The sequence below is a fragment of the Ovis aries genome, chromosome 6, assembly GCF_016772045.2.
Source record: "Ovis aries strain OAR_USU_Benz2616 breed Rambouillet chromosome 6, ARS-UI_Ramb_v3.0, whole genome shotgun sequence".
In the NCBI taxonomy this organism is placed as follows: Eukaryota; Metazoa; Chordata; class Mammalia; order Artiodactyla; family Bovidae; genus Ovis; species Ovis aries.
The window spans coordinates 81874503-81899215 of NC_056059.1; the positions used below are offsets into that span (position 1 = coordinate 81874503).

A 24713-nucleotide genomic window follows, 5' to 3' on the forward strand; every position below is an offset into this window, starting at 1 on the left:
ACTTTGAAGTCTACAAAAATCACTAAAATGATGTCTATAACAGTTAATATATCATATGCCAATCATATATCATTTAATATTTGAAACTTTGAAAATTTGGCCTGAGAATTTTAGGACTAAGTAAAGAGTAATTTAAAAGACGTTTGTCAATTTTGTGACCAATGATGTTTCCTACAGGTACATACAAAGGTAAACAAAATTACTTATTTAAAAATAATAATTTTAACATAGTATTTATAAAATAGATAACTAACTTTTGAACTGTGGTGTTGGAGAAGACTCTTGAGAGTCCCCTGGACTGCAAGGAGATCCAACCAGTCAATCCTAAAGGAAATCAGTCCTGAATATTCACTGGAAGGGCTGATGATGATCCTGAAACTCCAATACTTTGGCCACATGATGGGAAGAGTTGACTCACTGGAAAAGACCCTGATGCTGGGAAAGATTGAAGGCAGGAGAATAAGGGGACAACAGAAGATGAGACGGTTGGATGGCATCACTGACTCCATGGACATGAGTTTGAGTAAGCCCCAGGGGTTGGTGATGGACAGGGAAGCCTGGCATGCTGCAATTCCTGGGATCGTAAAGAGTCAAACACGACTGAGCAACTGTACTGAACTGAACTGAGAAAGCTAATAAGAGCAAAGCCATGCAGGACCTTAGGCTATTTTATAAACTTTATTTGAAGGAGACAATTATGTGTGTGTGTGTATATATATATACACAGAGACATATATACACATACATATACATTCGAGTAGAGTTGATTTGCAATGTTGAGTTAGTTTCAAGCGTACACAAAGTGAATTAGTTATTGCATATACATATATATGCACACTTTTTTAGATTCTTTTCCCATACAGGCCATTATAGAGTAGTGAGTAGAGTTTCTTGTGTTATACAGTAGATCCTTATTTCCTTATTAGTTATCCATTTTAAATACAGTAGTAATGTTTCTGTCAAATACAATTTCCCAGTTCATCCTTATAAAAAAAAAAAAAAAAGGTAACTATTGAAGTACTTTAAGTGTCTTGGAAGTAGGCAGGGACGGGGAGGATGGGTTTGTACAACTACCAGATTTGTATTTTTGTAGAGGTGACACACTCACAGGGCTCAAAAACCGAAACTATATAAAAAGCTATTCATTATTTAAAAATAAAGTTTCCAACAAGACATGCTTACAGATTGGAGGAAAAAGGAAACAGAGAGAAGTGGATGATTTTATGAGAGCTATGTGGGAAATTTATAAATACTTTGTGAGGTATTGAAACTGGGAAGTGAGCAGGAAGGATATGTCAAGAACGATTCTTAGATTTCTGACCTACCAAGGATATTTCTAAAACAACAAGATCCCCACTTAGAGGTTTGTGGATAGCACATTAAAATTGAAGAAAGAGTTATAGTGGAATTTTATATGACACACACACACTCATACATTTAGATTTGCACATACATATTATGAATAGGTTTAAACACATATATTTATTTATATGGGACCATCTGTGACACCCTGATTTTCCAAGACAAATCTTCAACATTTAGTTACTCACTCAGTAAAATTATTTACAGAATAAATGTTTGAAATTCCTCATAGAATGGCCACATATCATTGGTACCTGGGAAAATCTCAAGAGGCACTATTCGCACAGACTACATTGTGTAGAACATCTTCTGGGGCTGCGTAGTCTACTGCTTTCATGACCCCACTGCTTTCGATCCTCCTACCAGAGTAGGGTAACAAGCACGTTAAGACAGAATCCAGTTGAGTTAAGTTTCTACCAAGTGGCCTCTCCTTTTTCTCTCAGGCCTCTACTCCTCAACTACTAAGAGTATGAGAGGAGAAAGATGCAGTGGATGCATGCACTAAAAGCATCCTGTCAGGATACTACTTCACCCAGGTATTTTCATGATAAGCACCTGCAGAATATTTTAATCCCACCAACAATAAAAAATTATCCTCTGAATGCAAAGGTCCTTTATACCCTGTACCAGTCTGGATGAAGACAAAGATCATTATGTTCTGAACTTAAGTTACCACATATCATTCACGGATATGATATAAATAGATAATCAAATAGAGCATGCTGCCGTATAATACTGGTAAACAAATTCTTAGAAATAAGATTTTATAAGCATTTTAGGGAAAACAATGCAATGTATTCAATGGATTATGTTTAACTTCCACTGCTGATTCTACAGTTACATATATCTTCACCCAGGCCAAGAAGGTTGCTCAAAAAGAGAAGTTAAGGTAATGTTAGTTAAAACTTTCCTTTAAATTCAACCCTAAATAGAATCTGATTAATTTCCTTAACAAACTTAAAGGCATATCTGAAACATAATTTTTATTTAATAAAAATTTATATATAAAGGAATAGCAAGCTGTAGATTACATGGAGAAATGATCATGCACTTGATTGTAGATGGTATACAAACGTGAAGTGATACAAATGTGGTGCAATGCATTTCTAGAGATAAATAAGCAACGTCAGTATGATTTACAGATTAGTGTTGTTTCCCTGGATCTACAGTCAATCTACAGTCAAGCCTGAAGAAACCTGAGCAAGGGTGATCCACATTACACACTGAATTTAGAAAATAAATTGTACCTGAAGCTATCAATGGGCATAGGGGACTTCTCGGTATTTGATTTTCTCTTCAGTTAAGACACATTAACTCTCATTACCTATTTGGTCTGTGCATATCATGGTGAAAACAAGTTTGGGTTCATAAGGATTAATTTTTTCCCTGAAAGGAAAATGTGTTTTCTTCCTCATAAGCTGTTCCTGACTTTGACATAAAGTGCTATCCTGTTTCATGAAGCCACTGAGGAAGATCCAAGTTTTAAAGGGCAAGTCACCACACTGTGGACAAAATAAGAGTATTTTCAAATGAAATAGAAGCATGCATGATCAAGTTTCAATTTATTTTTTTTCAAGTTTCAATTTAAAAGAAAAATTAAAACAGAAAAAATAATCCATGTGCAAACTGCTTTGAAATGACCTTTCTGTATTGGTTCTATCTCCAAACAGTTACTTTCTTGGGCACTACTTATTATGCATTTGAAGTTAACCTGTAAATTCTTAAAAGCAAGTACATAATAGCTATTATATGCACACAACATGGTAAACTAAGTCCTGTCACTTTCCACACCTGTCCAGTGAAGTTCATATGGAGGAACTTATACCTAAAGAATTTTTAAAAGGCAGTTAAAAGCATGCCAAAAGTTTCATCAAAGTTTACATTTGAATTTCATGTAACAAGAGTATCATTTTTCTCTTCAGAGAGACAGAGTCATGATAGAGCAGCAGATAAACAAAGAAATAATCCCCTGATGTGAGTTGTTCAAAAATAAAAGTTCTGAAGCAAAATGAATATGAAATACTACACTGCAAGTAAGACACACTCTGAGTACTAATTATGTATATCCAGTAGAATATAACTTCAAATCTTTCATCATTGCCAGAAGTTCTAAAATTCCGAGAGGAGAGAATCAAACTTGAAGAGAAATAATCTCCATAAATTAGCAAAGTAAAAGGTCATTTGCTCATAATCACTGGAAGATCTACATATACATGATCCAGCAGAAGCAGACAGCCCCTGCAGATCTGCAGGCAAACTCTTACCTTGACAGGTGCCGTTTTTCTCTTCATATCCTGCCTTGCACATGCATTTCCCAATGGGTACCAGCCACTCCCCTTCAGCGCTGCAGTGCATTTTGGGTGGTTCGTCTGTCACAGAGTGGTTGACACAGGAGCCGGCCACTTCAAGTAACTGTGAAGAATCAGCTCCAGTAATTGTGTCAGGGAAGACAGCTAAATGTCGTACCACAGAAGGGCATTTTTTATAGTACACTCGCACTGAAACAAGAGCAATGCAAGCACCCACATCTTGAAAAGCAAGATAAAATCCCTTTTTGCTTAGAGGTCCTACATCTCTGACCTCTGTATTTAGTTTCATGACACGGTCACCAAGATCAAGTTCTGTAAAGCTTTCATCAGCGGCAATGGTATCAATTTTGATGTACTGGTTTTCCTTGATGTTTCTCCCATTCTCGTTATCTGACTCAAAGTAATACATGTTGAAAGTCTCCTTGCAGGTCCCCAGTCCTCCAGGAAGACTGTTGCAGTCCCGCAGAGTAAATTTGAGTTCTATGAAGATTCTGGAAGCACCTTCGTTGGAGATCCAACTGGTCAAAAGCCAGTTATTCTGGTTCTGTTCCATAACTTTGCATACTTGGTATGTATGGATAGGCGCATAATTTTCATCAACTTCACCAATCTCTTCCCACTGTAGAATGTAAAACAGAAAAACAAAAAAGTAAAAAGATGGTTAGAAAATAACCAGCAAAATAAAAGAAAATTAATTCAGATGTAAAATTTCTGCAGCCTCAATATACAGTACTGAAAGGAGATATACGATAAAAATTTTTTAAAATAATTTCTCTTTTCAAGTTAAATAAATCAGCAATATAGCAGTCATTGTCTCAAATGTAACTCAGGTGTGAACACATGTGAATATATTCTCAAGAAAAATTCATGTATTTCTGAGTAAAAATAAAATTCAATGTGGGATATGATTAAACAAGAAGCAGTGAAAGGAAAATATGCACATTTGGAAGAAAGTTTGTAGAAAAGGAAATAGAATTTTTAAAAACTATAACAATGAGAAAAAAGGAGCAAATGAAGAAAAGAAGGGAGAAAAACATAATGACTGAATCCACATTCAACTCTCAAACAACACAACAATGTAATAAAACTTGAAAGAATATTCATTAGTTTAAAATAGTCCATTTCATTGAAAAATAAATAAAAAAATAAAAACTATTTCATTGAACCAATCTGGTAGGACTCTTTTAAAACTGTGTTGAAAGTCATTCAGCCACGTCCGATTCTTTGTGATTCCATGTAGAATTCTCCAGGCCAGAATACTGCAGTGGGTAGCCATTCCCTTCTCCAGGGGATCTTCCCAACCCAGGGATCTAACCCAAGTCTTCCGCATTGCAGGTGGATTCTTTACCAACTGAGCCAAGGAAGCCCAAGAATACTGAAGAGGTAGACTATTCCTTCTCCAGCAGATATTTCCGACCCAGGAATGGAACCCGGGTCTCCTGCATTGCAGGCAGATTCTTTAACACCTGAGGTACCAGGGAGTGAAGTTGAAGTTAAGTCGCTCAGTCGTGTCCGACTCTTTGCGACCCCATGGACTGTAGCCTACAAGGCTCCTCTATCCCTGGTATTTTCCAGGCAAGAGTACTGGAGTGGGTTGCCATTTCCCTCTCCAGGGGATCTTCCCCACCCAGGGATCGAACCCAGGTCTCCCACATTGCAGGCAGATGCTTTACCACCTGAGCCACCAGGGAAACCTTGAGGTACCAGGGAAAGCCCCCAAATTGTGTTATGAAGGGTTTATTTATACATGTACCCACAAATATAAACCTAGAGACAGAAAGAAAATAAAGATATACAAATTATAGACTAGTAATATGGAGAACCTTGTCATTTCAAATACTAACTGATATTTTGTTATACATAACCTGAGAACTACACAATGACCTTAAAAGTTATGAATATATACAGGATGTAGAAAAATTAAGTATGATTTATATAGCTTTCAAAATACCGTTCAGTCAAATAAGAGATCTAAACCTCTCTCTCCTAGTAAATTATCATCACTACAGTTTTGAGAATGTCACTGAACCGTACCACATTTTATATAGTGTAAGTCAGATTTTTATTCTTCACAAAGATTTTATTATAGCAAAATATTTTAAACCTGTCTAGAATCTGTGGGAATAAAAGTACATGGAATTTTGTTTAAAATCTTTAAAAATTATCCTGAAACACACAGAGCAATGAAACCGTACATGACTTTTAATAAATCCAAAATGTGATTTCAGACATTAAGTATTATAGATAATAAACTTCATAGAACCTCATTTCTTTAGACATGAAATTAAATGGAGCGTTATTGCTTGATTCTGTTCAACTGACACAGATGTGAAAAATGGCATCACAAGGGATGCACATAAATCGTATACCTTAGATGGCCCCTCTCAGAATTCTAGCTGCCATCAGAAAGACAGAAGTAAAAGGTGTTAATGAGGGAAAACTAATGAGCTCATTCAAATCACAAGACAGACATCAAGACTATATCTTACCTAACAACATTTACATTAGAGTGTTACATGTAACCTTAGTTCATTTATTTAATCTCACTTTCGCCCCCTCTCAAAATGCATATAAATTGTACTTTGCTTCTGATTTTCTTAATCAGCTTTGTCTCTCATTAAACTACTTACAGTTTCTTCATGAAGTCATCCAGGTATCAGTGTTATTTATTATAAATGGTTACTAAATGTCATGCTTAATATTTCATGGAAAAAACATCTCAACTAACCAAATGAAAATAACAAAAATGATTAATTTATTGTAAGAAGATTAAATTTATTTCCTTCATTAAAAAGCTCTTCCCTGAAAAAGGAAAACCAAAATGCCTCATTATCTCTGTTTTAGATTCTCTTATTTTTTAAGAGTTCTCCAATGCAAATCACAAACATATTTCTAATCCCTGGCCTTGAATCATTTATAAAAGACCTATTTATGCATCATATAGTCCAACAGGGCCCTGCTAGCAAATCAAAAGACTGGACAAGAAAAAGGAATAATATCTTGCATTTTGAAAGATAATAGGGCAAGAAATTAACAGTCTTTGTCTGTACAAAGTCCAAGGTACCACAAATATTATTAAAAGTGCAAGCCAAGCAGCACTTGACAAGACAGCTTAATAGGTACTGCTTTGGGTGATAATTTCTAAGTATGTACTTAAGAATGTTACTCCTCTGAATATTCTCAATTAAGAAGAGAAAAACTGTAATTTTCTCTGATGTTAGAATATATCATGGTGGGATTTTATTTTTCTTTCTTTTCAAGTGTCCAAAATATAAATGAAGGCTCACATTTTCTATTTCTAATGAATGAATAGGAGTAATTTCATTTAAATAATTATGGCCATAAGCCATTCAGAGACTCAAAAAGGTACTACAGATGCATTTCCAATAAATAGCTGCTCCTATCTAGACAAATACACTAAGAAACAAACAAAAATATTTCCTTTATTTTGGATTGGCTAGCTGAAATAAAATGCTGAATTCTTTGAAGTAGTCTTCCCTTTTTAATACAAAGAAGACATCTTGCTATCCTCAGCAAATATCTTATTTACAAAGAAGAAACAAGTGGATGAAGAGAAAGTAACAGTCTCCAAGAACTTAAGATCACAACAGGTATATTCCTAGACACTTTTGCAAATGTCATGTCAACAAATTACCATAATTTAAAGAAGAGCATAGACAGAAAATACAATATTTTCAGTGTAATTTTGTTGGAATTCCTATGATTCCATAGCATAATAAAAGTGTTTGTTAATTACTGTAAGTGAGGTGCCTGGGCAGTTTGGACACGTCGTCACTGCACATAATTTAGTGGGTTTAGTTTTATTCTTCAGGTCCCACTACTCCTCAAACCCCACCCTCTAAGCCTAGACTTTTCTCTGTGTTTGCTTTTCCCTCATTCCTATTTCTTTGACTTAATATTAAAGAACTGATTACACAACCAGTTTGAGCTAGCTTAATTTCTCTCTCAAACTCTTGGGCTTGCTTCTTTCCCCACTGGCCTCTGAAAACAAATCAGTTTCATTCTAATCCCATGTTTGGCCAGGCATCAAAAGTCAGCCACATTCATCAGAGAAGTGGGAAAAAAAAGGACTGGGTTTCATATCCATATGTATATCATGGAGTTACCAACTTTTCCTATGCAAGCTATTAAGAGCTGTTTTCTCCCTGCCTGCTTCTCACAGCCCTATTTGATTTCTTCCCCCAAGCTCATACTATCTCCTATATTTTTAGTATTTATTTCATTTCCAAGCCCCTAGTCTGTACAACACCTTGTGTGCATTCACAGTTTAAAACAGTGACTCAGGACACTTAGCCTAGATTAAGTCTCCCCTTATATTATGTCCCCAAATACACATGAAGAATCATCAAGTGAACAGAGACATTTTGACCTTTCAGGTTATGGGGACGCCTGGTATTTAGTTCTGTTGTCATTATTGTGTGTTTATATGTTTCTACATAGAGATTAATTTACTGAGGCTAAAGTACAGTGATCAGAAACACTAGTTAATATACATACTTAATTGGTCTTGTATAAAGGAAAGATTATCAGCCTGAAGTCCTAGAATTAGTCCCTGCTTTTACAGTATCTCGATGCATAAATCAAGAATTAACTACTGGTATACTGGTTACAGGAGAAGGCAATGGCACCCCATTCCAGTACTCTTGCCTGGAAAATCCCATGGACGGAGCAGCCTGGTGGGCTGCAGTCCATGGGGTCGCTAAGAGTCAGACACGACTGAGCGACTTCACTTCGACTTTTCACTTTCGTGCATTGGAGAAGGAAATGGCAACCCACTCCAGTGTTCTTGCCTGGAGAGTCCCAGGGACGGGAGAGTCCCCAGGCAGGCTCCCCAGCAGCATACTGGTTACATAATCTAAAATGAGAACTGAAACTCTATCCCAGTCATCTAATATCCAGTATAAAACATCATGCTGCTGCTGCTGCTGCTAAGTCGCTTCAGTCGTGTCCGACTCTGCGCGACCCCTAGACGGCAGCCCACCAGGCTCCCCCATCCCTGGGACTCTCCAGGCAAGAACACTGGAGTGGGTTGCCATTTCCTTCTCCAATGCATGAAAGTGAAAAGTGAAAGTGAAGTCACTGAGTCGTGTCCAATCCTCAGCGACCCCATGGACTGCAGCCCACCAGGCTCCTCCGTCCATGGGATTTTCCAGGCAAGAGTACTGGAGTGGGGTGCCATTGCCTTCTCCGATAAAACATCATAAGTGGCCTTAAAAGATCTACTTCCATTGTTTACTTTAGAAATGAGAAAAATTAAAGACCATATTTCTCAAGCTCACAAAATACTACCCTGAGCATCTCCTCTGTCCATCCCCTGTCCGTGCCTCTGCCTTCTTATTAGCATGTCTGTCCATGAAGTCTGGATTTGTGTGTGGGATTCCTCGATTCACTACATTAATTTTACTCCACTTTGTTGAAACTAAATTGACATTTTCTTTCATACATGATTTAACTATAACTAATTTTTTTCTTCCTTTCTCCCTTCTATCTTTCCTTTCTTTCCCTCTCTATATTAATACTCTGAAACAGATATGAAAGTAAAGACACAATTCTCTTTTTCTCTGCTATATCTCAGAATATGATACCATACGACACAGGGTAGGAAACTCAGTGAATATTTTATAATGAATGAATTAATATCAAACATATATATATTCCTTCTAAGTTCAGACATATGTTAATATGAAATTTGAAATAATCCAAACATGGTAAATAAATGATTATATGATTTGCTTTTTGTTTTACTCTGAACAAAAGTAAATTTTGTTCTCTGTAAATTGTCTGAACTTTATAAATTCAAATAAAGGAATGTTTATAAGCTCATATTTTTGAAAGTTAGTCTTCAGTGAAAACTTCTAGGAATTTAAGACATTATTTTTATTTTAATCATACAACTACTTTCAGTTTAGTATTGTATATTAACCTGTAGAACTAGCTTTCTTTAGCATTATATTTTCCCAGTTATAACTTAAGAGCTTAGTATAGATTAATTAGATATTTTAGTATAAAATGTTTTAACATATTCAGTTTTTATTCTTCACTCCCTCACCTTTTTCATAATTCGATACAGATAAAAAGCCTAGGAGGTAGCATATCAGTTACTGGCACTGTACCTTCTTTCCTTTTTGGTCAAACAATATTGCGAACTGTTAGAGACCAAACGACGGTCTCTAGGACCTGAGTCATGTTTACCGGAAAGAGACAGGATATGCGCTCATCCTGCCTGGCCAATCATGTAACGCCAGCTACTCCTGTAACTGAGACAAAGAACTGCCTGTATATAAGCCTCCATACTCCTTTGTTCGCGGCTCTTGTCAGATTCCCTTGTGTGGGATGAGACTTGGGCCCTAGTGCGCTAGGAATAAACAAACTCCCTTCTTGCGTTTGCAATACTGTGGTGGACTTGCTCTCTCGGTCGGTTCGGAGATACGGGCTCGGAGCATAACACGAACATCTTAATCATTTTATATGGCAGAGCAATGTTAAAACATAGCTACGTGTCTACTACTTCCAGCTTTACTCTGCAATGTCCAAAGCACAACTTTGCAACAAGACCTTGTTTATCATATAAATGCTTCTTTGAATATAGTGTTAACTGTCCTAAAACTCAGCAGTCAGAAAACTAATCTTGTCCCATCAATTTATGGCAAATAGATGGGGAAACAGTAGAAACAGTGGCAGACTTTATTTTGAGGGGCTCCAAAATCACTGCAGTTCATGACCGCAGCCATGAAATTAAAAGACACCTGCTCATTGGAAGAAAAGCTATGAGCAAACTAGACAGCATATTAAAAGCAGAGACATTACTTTACCAACAAAGGTCCATCTAGTCAAAACTATGGTTTTTCCGGTACTCATGTATGGATGTGAGAGTTGGACTATAAAGAAAGCTGACCGCCAAAGAATTGATGCTTTTGAACTGTGGTATTGGAAAAGACTCTTGAGGGTGCCTTGGACTGCAAGGAGATCCAACCAGTCCATTCTAAAGGAAATTAGTTCTGAATATTCATTGGAAGGGCTGATGCTGAGGCTGAAACTCCAATACTTTGGTCACCTGATGCGGAGAGCTGACTCATTGGATAAGACCCTGATGCTGGGAAAGACTGAACATGGGAGGAAAAGGGGATGACAGAGGATGAGATGGTAGGATGGCATCACTGACTCAATGGACGTGAGTTTGAGTAAGCTCCAGGAGTTGGTAATGGACAGGGAAGCCTGGCGTGCAGCAGTCCATGGGGTCAAAAGAGTCAGACACGCCTGAGCGACTGAACTGAACTGTCCATTATCCTTTAATATCACAACATTCTGTACAATGCATTTTGAAATGCTCCATGAGAAATTAATTCTAGGCTTCTCATTTTGTTCAAAAAACTGTTAGATATCATTTATTATTTTTTTCTTTTATGTGCAGTATGTTTGCTAACATCACTGAAGATATCCTGACCTCATAATACTAATTAACTGCTGCTTTTAAAACAGTAGCACCTATCCAAGATCTTAGAAAGTGCCTGGGAAATGGTTTGACTCTGTGCTCAAATTCATAATTCTGGCATTTTACCCCTTTTAACTAGTGATCAATACATTCCAATTGCTACTGCGTCATAAGTTTACCTAAAGTCTAGAATTTCTGGAAGCTTCCTGCTCTTTCAAAACTTAGATGAAATACCACACGGAAAATGAGAAATTTCAAACAAACCAGTGATCTTTTGTTTCTCTGTGTTTTTATAATAATTTATTCTTTTAATATCAGATTTTTTAGATTATTGCATTTTTTCAATTTTGCTATACTGATTAATATTAGGTAAAATATACTCAAGTAAGAACATAAATGAATTGCTTACTTTCTCATTTTCTTATTTCCTCAGTTTCTCATTATGATAAGTGATTACTAATATTCTTCCTGGGCTTCCCTGGTGCCTCCAGTGGTAAATAATCCACCTGCCAATGTATGAGACACAGGTTCAACCCTTGGGTCAGGAAGATCCTCTGGAGAAGGAAATGGCAACCCACTCCAGTATTCTTGCCTGGGAAATCCTAAGGACAGAGAAGCCTGGTGGGCCACAGTACATGGGGCTGCAAGTGTCAGACATGACTTAGCAACTAAACAACAAAAAATATTATTCATCATAACATTTTATAAGACTTGCTCTGCTTATGTAAAATCATTACTTTTTTCCTTCCTGTTGGATGTACAACTGAGCTCATTTATCTCTGTGTGCATGCAGATATCTGCCACTACCTAATACATTCAACCCAGGACATTTCTTCTGAGAGAAAATAGGATAGAAAAATTCTCACAGAATAAGAGACTTAGGATCATTATTAATGGTAAAAATAAAAAGTTGAGAATTCTATTATTATTGGGACAGACTTTTTTGTCTGTTCTTACTACCTCTGATGTGTTACCATCCACTAGAAGCCATTCATCATTAAAAAGAAACACTGTATTATTAAGGCCAGTGCATGCTGGACACACATATGAGTCCCTAAGCCTCCTGCCTGTCCAGTGGCTGCCCAAATGCTTAAACAGCGAGAGTCAAGTAGAAAACCAAATTTTTACTTGGGAGATAATACAATGCTTTAAAAGAAACTTTATTATAATTAAAAGATAATTATGGTATGTGTGAAAACCTCAAAGCTATATTATAATATAGAAACAACAGATCAGAGCTACAGCTAGTCAACCTACATTTGAGAATATTAATTTTCTCATTATGCACTGTATATATGACATAATCATACAGAACACAATCACATCATTTTTCAGAGGAGTAAACAGATCTAGAAAGACTGATATGTTTTTAGTGCCAAATTAACGTCTCAGATCAGAGCTCTCTGATATTAATTTCTTCTCTTTTAGAAGGGTTAAAATTCTAATGAATAAAATATAGTTGCACATGAAGTAATACTAACCATTATAAGAGAAAATTTTTCATTACCTGATGAACTAGGTATTTACATTTTCATAACATAAAACTGTGGGCCTTTGTTGTGGAATTCTAGCGCCCATCTTTCCTTGCTCAGTTTAGTAAGTTTTTATCAAGACAACACAAGTCCATTGAGCAACAGAAACATATCAGTTTTTATGCATAATCACCAGGACAAGATGGTTTTAAAAGAAAGATATTTGTAGTTTTAGTTTCTTTTTCAGAAATTAAATCTAAAAGCTATGGCTTTTTAGTAAAATAAATATGACAAAATGTATCAACTTTCAGTGAAAATCATTTGAATTAATAATCTTGTTACATTTCCTCAATAATATGTTAGCGGAAAAAAGATTGCATCAAATAGGTGTTTTTGTTGTTTAAAACATCTTTAAAATTCATGAGTATGAAATAACAATATTGCTAGAAATGACTCAATTAATTTTCTATGTATGAAATAAAGCTGTAGTCAATTACTTTATTGCCCACAGAATAGTACAAATATTTATGGGCTCAAATTCAATTTGTGAAACAAAATCACTTGAGAAAGATAGAGTTGAAAACTTTCAAGTTTATATGGATATTTTCAGATGGAAATTTATAGACAATTGAGCATCTGTCTACAACACTAAATAAGAATCTTGAAGAGATTTTTTTTCACCTGGAAAAACAATTCATATTTTTTCTAATGTTGCAGTCAGCATTTTTTTTCCAAAAAGGAAAGAAAACATATGGATTCTTTCTTCATTTATTCTTTTTTAAAGTTTTTTTTTAATGTGGATCATTTTTAAAGTCTTTATTGAATTTGTTACAATACTGCTTCTGTTTTATGCATTTTGGCCACAAGGCATGTGGGATTTAACTCCCCAACCAGGAATCAAACCTGCGCTCTGTACTAAAAGGTGAAGTCTTAACCACTGGGCCACCAGAGAAGTCCTTCTTCACTTATTCTTTAAAAAATATCCAAGTGCACAAGAAATGAACTAGAGATTGCAAAAAGCAAAAGCAAAATATCAGATAAGCATTCACAGAGAAGTTTATCACTTAAACAAAAAGGTATTACTTATAAAATACTGTAATGAATATGGTCTAAAAACAAAAAATAAAAAGTATATATCATGACTGCTTCTATATTTGTCATTCCAGTTTTAAGAAGATATATATTGAACAGTTTCACATTATATAAAATAATAAAAGATATCTGAATACCTCAAGTTTATAATTGGATTTTTTCTTGAAAAATCTACTTACAAAAACAAATTCAAACGTCAATTGGTCAATAATAATTTTAAAAGGCAGAATGAGCTACATGAATATGTATGCCCAAAACCAGCAAATTAATAAACTCAAAGTCTCCCATTAAATATGGCATGTTTGTGATTTGTGCCATGTAAAATATTTTTAAAAGCTGTTAGAAATGGATTTATAAGCCACTGATCTAGTTTAGCTCCATTTTATACAATATATTGAGACGCTTCCATTTTTATGTGATAGTATCTTGCTGCTGTTGCTGCTGCTGCTGCTGCTAAGTCACTTCAGTCATGTCTGACTCTGTGCGACCCCACAGACGGCAGCCTACCAGGCTCCGCCGTCCCTGGGATTCTCCAGGCAAGGACATTGGAGTGGGTTGCCATTTCCTTCTCCAATGCATGAAAGTTAAAAATGAAAGTGAAGTCACTCAGTCATGTCCAACTCTTAGCGGCCCCATGGACCGCAGCCGACCAGGCTCCTCTGTCCATGGGATCTTCCAGGCAAGAGTACTGGAGTGGGTTGCCATTGCCTTCTCCAGATAGTATCTTACCCTGTATATTTTCTGTCCTGTTACACCAAGAAATAGTCCAACATTTGATAACTTGTAAAACTGTAGTAATATAAATAATCTTTTGTGTACTCTTGCGTAAGCTCACCTAGTCTGTGAGTTCATATCTTTACAAAAAGATGACTGTGATCTCAATTTACAAACTTGCATTAGCAAGAGTGTTATACATTTACCACGGAGATTTTAAGATCTAAGGAGTCATATGTTTCTCCTATGTTTCAGGGTTTCACAGTGGACACACACACACAGGCACTGATACAGACACTCACACACAGACTCACAGTGAAGAATTCCTTCCTAACAGTCATTATGAGATGTTAGAGAATGGTCTCAATAACACTTAAAATTTTAGAGTGGCATTACTATTCTCTTCAATATAAATACTGTCCTGTTACAGATAGCAAAATATTCTATGAGGATGCCTTCTTTTTGAAGCAATATTAAAGTTTAGGTATATGAGGGAAAAAACTGTTTCCCTTGGGACTGAGTTTAATGAAAATAGATTAACCTTTAGTGCACTTAATGTTGTAGGCAAAATAGATACAATATACACTTACTATTCTGGCAAAAAAAAAATTGTTTTTAAAGGAAAAAAGATTTCAGTAAACCATTTGCAACACTGGATGATTTATCCAGCCTAAAACATATACCAGAAAACATAATGTTGTCTGTGGTTCTGGTCTTTATACCACCCTCATTTTTCAACAGAAACATTTCTGGTGCAGGCTTTACAAACAGCACCCATAATCAACTCCATGCCTCACGTTAATCATGTTCTTGTAATCACTGGCTATTCAACACAAACCTCCATCTCACTTTTCGTTGGGAAACAGCCACATTGGAGCTTTGAGTTTATTCAAGTTTAAGTGATTATATTGTCATCATATGGATTAAAGTTCACAGCGTCCACTTGCCACAGTGGTATTAAGGACGCTGTAGAAATGGAGGGTGTCTATAGTTACTTTACTGTACAGTCAGAAGCTGGAACTTCCATATGGAACAGCTTTATTTTTCAGAACCCCAGGGCTGCTCTCTTTCAGATGGAAGTAAAAGAAGAAACAGCCATGGATCTACTGAAATTTCTTCCTTTGTATTTGTTGGGCCTTTTCTGGCCAAACCTCTTCTTTCAACAAAAAACAGCTACTTAACTAAAAGTATACTCTTTAGTAAAAACTTAATATGAAAATTTTGAGTGTCTTTTGATAGTTCTAAAATGACAATTCCAATTTTTTAGCATTCATTTTTACATGTTTTTGATCATTAGTTTAAAACAAATTTAACTCTGGCCTACATTAAATTGTAGAGTTTTTATTAATATAACAACGTTTGCTAGTTGAAGATAGTGATTGACATACTTATAAAATTTTTCTATCAACTCAATCTAAATATTTTATTGTATTTTACTAATGAATTTTTAATTTGAGAATTCCTGTAAAATCGATTTTTACTGAGAATGCTAAGAATTCTAGACAATGTCTGTAAAAACCTTTAAAGCATTAGTGAAATTACAGCAGAAGGAAACATAAATTTCATATTTGTTCATCCTACTTGGATCTTCTGCCAGTATTTTCCCTGTATCTTCTATATTAACCATTAATCATCTTGAGGCGATTTTCCCTATGTTCAGTTCAGTTCAGTTCAGTCGCTCAATCGTGTCCAACTCTTTACGACCCCATGAATCGCAGCATGCCAGGCCTCCCTGTCCATCACCAACTCCCAGAGTTCACTTAGACTCAATTCCATCGAGTCAGTGATGCCATCCAGCCATCTCATCCTCGGTCGTCCCTTTCTCCTCCTGCCCCCAGTCCCTCCCAGCATCAAAATATTTTCCAATGAGTCAACTCTTCCAATGAGGTGGCCAAAGTACTGGAGTTTCAGCTTCAGCATCATTCCTTCCAAAGAAATCCCAGGGCTGATCTCCTTTAGAATGGACTGGTTGGATCTCCTTGCAGTCCATGGGACTCTCAAGAGTCCTCTCCAACACCAAAGTTCAAAAGCATCAATTCTTCAGTGCTCAGCCTTCTTCACAGTCCAACTCTCACATCCATACATGACCAATGGAAAAACCATAGCCTTGATTAGATGGACCTTAGTCGGCAAAGTAATGTCTCTGCTTTTGAATATGCTATCTAGGATGGTCATAACTTTTCTTCCAAGGAGTAAGCGTCTTTTAATTTCATGACTGCAATCACCATCTGCGGTGATTTTGGAGCCCCCAAAAATAAAGTCTGACACTGTTTCCCCATCTATTTCCCATGAAGTGATGGGACCAGATGCCATGATCTTCATTTTCTGAATGTTGAGCTTTAAGCCAACTTTTTCATTCTCCTCTTTCACTTTCATCAAGAGGCTTTTTAGCTTCTCTTCACTTTCTGCCATAAGGGTGGTGTCATCTGCATATCTGAGGTTATTGGTATTTTTCCCAGCAATCTTGATTCCAGCTTGTGCTTCTTCCAGTCCAGCGTTTCTCATGATGTACTCTGCATATAAGTTAATTAAGCAGGGTGACAATATACAGGCTTGATGTACTCCTTTTCCTATTTGGAACCAGTCTGTTGTTCCATGTCCAATTCAAACTGTTGCTTCCTGACCTGCACACAGATTTCTCAAGAGGCAGGTCAGGGGGTCTGGTATTCCCATCTCTTTCAGAATTTTCCACAGTTTATTGTGATCCACACAGTCAAAGGTTTTGGCATAGCCAATAAAGCAGAAATAGATGTTTTCTTCTGGAACTCCCTAGCTTTTCCCATGATCCAGCGGATGTTGGCAATTTGATCTCTGGTTCCTCTGCCTTTTCTAAAACCAGCTTGAACATCAGGGAGTTCACAGTTCATGTATTGCTGAAGCCTGGCGTGCAGAATTTTGAGCATTACTTTACTAGCATGTGAGATGAGTGCAATTGTGCAGTAGTTTGAGCATTCTTTGGCATTGCCTTTCTTTGGGATTGGAATGAAAACTGACCTTTTCCAGTCCTGTGGCCACTGCTGAGTTTTCCAAGTTTGCTGGCATATTGAGTGCAGCACTTTCACAGCATCATCTTTCAGGATTTGAAACAGCTCAACTGGAATTCCATCACCTCCATTAGCTTTGTTCGTAGTGATGCTTTCTAAGGCCCACTTGACTTCACATTCCAAGATGTATGGCTCTAGATTAGTGATCACATCATCATGATTATCTGGGCCGTGAAGATCTTCTTTGTACAGTTCTTCCGTGTATTCTTGCCACCTCTTCTTAATATCTTCTGCTACAGTTAGGTCCATACCATTTCTGTCCTTTATCGAGCCCATCTTTGCATGAAACGTTCCCTTGGTATCTCTGATTTTCTTGAAGAGATCTCTAGTCTTTCCCATTCTGTTGTTTTCCTCTATTTCTTTGCATTGATCGCTGAAGAAGGTTTTCTTATCTCTTCTTGCTATTCTTTGGAACTCTGCATTCAGATGCTTATATCTTTCCTTTTCTCCTTTGCTTTTCACTTCTCTTCTCTTCTCCTCACAGCTATTTGTAAGGCCTCCCCAGACAGCCATTTTGCTTTTTTGCATGAACAGTGAAATTAATTTTGCACTGGGGTTTTAATCTTAAAATTGAACCAAGTTTTTAATTGCCTTTTTCTCTCCTTATCAACACAATCCCTTTTGCCAGTATACAAGTAAGAGGAAACAAAAACATAGGAAATACAGACATCAGGTAAGTCTAGTTATAGTACAGAAATATAAATTTTCTATATAGAGAGGAACTATATTAATTAAATTCAGAATTATAGCCTAAAGGATCTTATTAATATTTGATACTTCTATAAACAGGACTCTGAATATGATAAAGGATATATCCATAATTGCAGAAGGTCACTGTCACTGACTTCCTTTGATTGTTCTGTTTGCTATACAACTAATAGGTATCAAACTGATACATGTACATACATATACATTTGTTGTTGTTCAGTCGTCAAGTCACGTACGATTCTCCGCGACCCCATGGATTGCAGCACACCAGGCTTATCAGTTTCTCATCATCACATATGTCCACTTTTATTTAGATTCTTTTCCCATATAGGCCATTACAGAGTACTGAGTAGCATTCCCTGCTCTATATAGTGGGTCCATATTAGTTATCTATTCTAATATTATCTACTATATAGTGTGTATACATATATAACTGATTATTCATTGTACACCTGAAACTAACACAACATTGTAAATTAAATATACTTCTTTTTTTTTTAAATTTTATTTATTTATTTATTTTTTAGGAAATACTTTTTTTTTTTTTAATTTCACAATGAGATATTAATACATAGTCCCTACTCTTGGAAATCTCAGACTCTTTGATAATATTTCCCTATTTTACTTTTGGCAGCTTACTGAACACGGGATACTTTTTGTAATTTAAATGTGTGTTTATTTGGGAAAATGTAGGCACATACGGAATCAAGTTTTAGAAAGGTTACAGGAAACAGGAACTCATCCATGCTGCTGAAGGGAGAATACATTGGTAGCCAAATTTATGGAGCTGTTTGGCAATACATGATAAATTTAACAGTTTTTAAACTAGGAATTTCACATATGACTAGAGATAGATATGCCAAGATAATAATTCCAACGTTGTACTGGCCAAACATTTGAAACCACTGTCATCACTAAGAATGAATAAAATATGTTATATTCTTACTATATACCATTATACAAAAGTTAATATTCATTCATTTATATAAAGATCTCAAATACATAATGATGACAGGGACATGAAAATTTTAAATACAGTGAAACACTTATCTTTACTTTAAATATAAACAAAACTACTATGAATTATGTTTTATTACACCCATATAATCATATGGTGCTAAAAGTACAATTGAACAGGAAGAATACACTAAATTCATGAGTCTAGATCAATAAAAACGATGCAATTTGAAGAATGCAGAGAAAGACTGAATAAAATGTAGTCAGAACCTATATTTAATGCAAAGATGGGCACAATAAAGGATAGAAATGGTATGGACCTAACAGACGTAGAAGATATTAAGAAGAGGTGGCAAGAATACACAGAACTATACAAAACAGATCTTAATGATCCAGGTAACCACAGTGGTGTGATCACTCACCTAGAACCAAATATCCCTGAGTGCAAAGCCAAGTGGGACCTTAGGAAGCAGCACAACAAAGCTAGTGGAGGTGATCGAATTCCAGCTGAGCTATTTCAAATCCTAAAAGATGATGCTGTTAAAGTGCTGCACCCAATATTGCCAGCAAATTTGAAAACTCAGCAGTAGCTACAGGACTGGAAAAGGTCAGTTTTCATTCCAATCCCAAAGAAAGGCAATACTAAAATATTCAAACTACCATACACTTACACTCATTGTGATGTGACAGCAAGGAAATGCTCAAAATTCTTCAAGCTAGGCTTCTGTTGTTCATGAACCAAGAACTTCCAGATGTACAAGCTGGATTTAGAAAAGGCAGAGGACAGGGATCAAATTGCCAACATCCGCTGGACCACAGAAAAAGCAAGAATTCCAGAAAAACATCTATTTCTGCTTCACTGACTATGCTAAAGCCTTTGACTGCATGGATCACAACAAACTGTGGAAAATTCTTAAAGCGATTGGAATACCAGACTATCTTACCTGTCTCCTGAAAAACTTGTGAGCAGGACAAGAAGCAACAGTTAGAACTGGACATGGAACAATGGACTGATTCAAAATTAGGGAAGGAGTATATCAAGACTGTATATTGTCACCTTGCTTATTTAACTTATATTTAGAGTACATCATGTGAAATCCTGGGATGGATGACTCACAAGCTGTAATCAAGATTTCTGAGAGAAACATCAACAACCTCAGATATGCAGATGATACCACTCTTATGGCAGAAAGCAAAGAGGAAGTAAGGAGCCTCTTGATAAGGGTGAAAAAGAGTGAAAAAGCTGGCTTAAAATTTAACATTCAAAATACTAAGATCGTGGCATACAGTCCCATAATTTCATGGCAAATTGAAGGGGAAAAAGTGAAAACAGTGACAGTTTTATTTTCCTGGGCTCCAAAATCAGTGCAGATGGTTACTGCAGCCTTGAAATTAAAATACACTTACTCCTTGGAAGAAAAGCTTTGACAAACCTAGACAGCATCTTAAAAAGCAGAGACATCACTTAGCCAACAAAGGTCCATCTAGTCAAAGGTATGTTTTTCCAGTAGTCATGTACAGATATGACAGCTGGCCCATAAAGTAGGCTGAGTGCCAAAGATTTAATGCTTTCAAATTATGGTACTGGACAAGACTCTTGAGACAGCAAGGAGATCAAATCAGTCAATCTTACACACAATTAACCCTGAATATTCTTTGGAAGGACCAATGCTGAAGATGAAGCTACAGTATTTTGGTCATCTGATTCAAACAGACAACTCATTGGAAAAGTCCCTGATGCTGGGAACGATTTTAGGCAGAAGGAAAAGGGGGCATCAGAGGATAAGATGGCTGGATGGCATCATTGACTCAATGGACATGAGCCTGAGTAAACAACAGGAGACAGTGAAGGACAGGGAAGCCTGGCATGCTGCAGTTCCAGAGGTCTAAAAGAGCCAGACATGACTCAGTGATTAAACAACAAAGATGCAACTAGAATCCCATTATGTATTTTCTGGAGTGCAAGTGTTTATTTGCAAGACAACTCTGAGGCTCTTCCTTCTGTATCTATCTGTTTTTAAGATAATATTGAAAGCTTTGAGAACTGTACACACATATATAAAATAAATCTGTATAGTATTCACACCATTATAGTAAAGCTATGCAATAAATTATCTTATTTAGCTTTATATGTTATACTACTCTCCATGCTTTTATTGCCAGAGAACTCTCTTATTTATAACACACCTGAGCATTCTGTAGAAATACACAGAACATATTTTGGGAAATTCAATTAAGGTGTTGACTGATAATTACTTAGGGGTAGGAACTTACTGGGATACTGTATAATGGCTTAAATTTTGACTCTTCCCCACTGACAAATTTTTCATAATGCCTAATTTATATTCTCTTGCCAGTTTACATTTATGCATCCTTCTCCAATGGATTCATTTTATGACAAAGAAACCTGTTCTCAATTATCAGCATATCCTCACTATTTAGAATTATTCATGGAGAAATGTACAAATTCAATATGTATCATTGTTTATATGTAAGAATGAATGAATGAAAAATGAATGAATGAATGGAAATTCCAAAAGCATTTGACTGACTCTTTGCTTTAGTCAGTTGTTTGCAGGGATGTACAGCAATGGAACTGAAAGAACTTTTGAGTGAGTTATTTCTCCCTCTCTCTTCTAAAAGCAACTTAGTCAAAGAACACTTGGCATGTCAACCTTGAAATGTTGCCAGCCTTTTGCTCTGGCCACTATTTTTTTCCTCTCAATAATAACTCTCACCAGAAGATGGCAAGGAAAGAAAGAAAAGGTTAAACTCAATTCTGTCAAATGTTGTTAAGACTTGGCAGCTCCAGGAAAGGTTTTATAGTGAAGAGAATTGAATCTAGTGAAATAGGGGGGCTGCCCAAATCACTGTGAATTTCATTTATCTGTGTATTTCTCTCCATAATTATCACAAAAAAGTGACAGTTGACAAGCCCATGGAAGCCTCAGAAGACTGCAAAATTGTATTTCGTGGCAAAAACATAACATTTAAAAACTTTAGTGACTCGCACAAAAGCAAGATTTATTCAGGCGATGTTGAGATTTGCTCTAACCAGTTTCTTTTCTGTTCACATAAAATGGAATGTTAAAGTTATAATGTATGGTAGCTGAAATTTCTATCTTGATAAGATCTAACTAGTTGAACTAAATGTTAAGTTCAAACATTGGGACCGAGATTATCTTTCACTTATCCCCCAGAAAGAAGTATATGAGCCATAATGACTCCAGTTCATATAGTCCAGCTCACTTGGCACAAATGAAGAAGGCAAGTTGTAACATTAAATAGAAAAGCTCTTTAATATATATCCAACAAGAAGTAGAGTCTAATTTTTTATATTTAATTTCAGCTCTAAAAGGACATCATATATATCCAAAGAAAAATACTAGAAAAGTAATTGTTACAAAATGTAACAAAGTAATACATAGTGGAAATTTTCTAAAAGCAAATAAAACAGTTGTCTAGATCTCAACGTTCAGTTGCTCAGTCATGTCCAGCTCTTTGGCACCCCATGGACTCTAGACCACCAGGCTCCCCTGTCCATTGAATTTTTTAGGCAAGAATACTTGAGTGGGTTGCCATTTCCTACTCCAGGGGATCTTCCTGACCCAGGGATTGAATCCACGTCTCGTGCAATGGCAGGTGGATTCTTTACCACTCAGCCACCTGGGAAGCCCTTATGGATCTCAATATTCATAATTAAATATCTTGCTTTAGTTGAAAATCTCAGTATATTTTTAATTTATTAATTTTTACAAAAATTTAGAGCTGACCACCTTGTAGCATCATTAAATCAGAAACATTTTCTTTATGATATTTCTCTAAGTATTTACTTTATGGTTTCATATAGCCTTACTACTGACACACCTCATTTCTGCAATGATATTTAAGGAACAACTGATATGCCCTCAATTTGACACTCTATGTTTTTCTCACATTCAGTGGTAAAGTATACACTTATATACCTAAGAAGAAAAATGTATTCCTATATTGAGATATTCCATGCATAATGGAGTACAACTAATAAATGAGTTAAATATATAGTCATCCTAGTCACACAAGCTTGCCACAAAGGGGCCCTGAAAAAAGTAACTGATCACATTGGCAACCTGCAAGATGTTTTCATATGTACACCTGTTGATAATGCCTAACTTCAGAGGCATTTGCACTGATGTATTATAAACAGCTTAATGTCTTATACATAACTAAAAAACTATGTCTTTAAAGGTGATTACAAGTTATATTTGAGAGGTCAAAATTCTTTCAACATTTATCAATTATTAGATATATTTAAGCATTTTTAAAAAATCAAGATTATCTTTGTGAGAGGAAAGCCATTAAATGCCTTGGTATTTATAATAGAATACAAAATTCTACTTAAGTAGAACCAGTAACCATAAAGAATATAGAACTACAAAACTTATATTGATATTAAATAACTGAATTTATTTTTGCAGCCTGGTTTTAGAAATGTACCTTTAAATGAAAAAGAAATAATGACTAAGGTAATTATTTTCTAGTTAAAGCATCTTAACTCATTTTTTAACTCATTTTTCTCCTTAGCTGCTGCTACTGCTAAGTCACTTCAGTCATGTCCAACTCTGTGAGACCCCATAGACAGCAGCCCACCAGGCTCCCCCGTCCCTGGGGTTTCCCAGGCAAGAACACTGGAGTGGGTTGATATTTCTTTCTCCAATGCATGAAAGTGAAAAGTGAAAGTGAAGTCACTCAGTCGTGTCCAATTCTTAGCGCCATGGACTGCAGCCTACCAGGCGCCTCCGTCCATGGAATTTTCCAGGCAAGAGTACTGGAGTGGGTGGCCATTGCCTTCTCCTCTCCTTAGCTAAGATACCTTAAAGCTCACAGAATTAAACATTCAACAAGAGATGCACTGAGTCTCATTTAGGTATGTATATGTGTGTGTATATAGGCGTGTGTGTATATGCATATATATATGTGTGTGTGAATATATGTGTGTATATATTCGTCAGGTTTTCTGAAGTATATATATACACAGAATTCCTATTTGACTTAATAGGGTCATTCTTACATAAATAATATGCCTTAGCTAAATATTTCTCTATGTAAAACCTACTCAATTTTTATTTTTCTCTTCATTTCCTTCTAAACTATGTGTATTTATAAGTATCTTCATTTTTCTTGTTTTATTTGAAAATATTACTGTCCAGTTCCTACTTTCTCTTATTCTTTGTATCAATTTAAATGACCTACAACAGAGGTTCTCAAACACTGATTTATTCATCAACTACATCATTACCACCTCTGTTGGTTTATTAAAAATGCTGACTTCTTGAGTAGTATACATGACCTACAGAATCCAGAGACCCAGAAACATATATTTCAAAAATATGAAATAATAATCATCATTTAAAATTTATGGAGAACTAAAAACATGTCTAGAACTTTCTTAAATATTTTGCATGCTTTAACATATGTTATACTCACTACAGTCCAATGAGGAGGTGATTATTATTTAGAAGGGAAAACTAGGAAAGTTAATGAATTATGGAACTATGATTCTGACACCATTACTTCAGAGTCATTGCTCTTGACCCTCTCATCACATAATAGCCTGTCTTGG

General features: G+C 35.9%; 1 protein-coding gene across 8 annotated transcripts in view; it reads right to left on the reverse strand.

Annotated features, from left to right (window-relative positions):
* The window catches only part of EPHA5 (EPH receptor A5), a 411134-nt gene that overhangs the window by 323514 nt on the left and 62907 nt on the right, over nucleotides 1–24713 (reverse strand). For all 8 annotated transcript variants that reach the window (XM_060417645.1, XM_042251463.2, XM_042251462.2 and 5 more), the window contains exon 3: nucleotides 3627–4290. In XM_060417645.1, the coding sequence (XP_060273628.1) occupies nucleotides 3627–4290 (664 nt within the window). The remainder of the gene's footprint in view (nucleotides 1–3626; nucleotides 4291–24713) is intronic.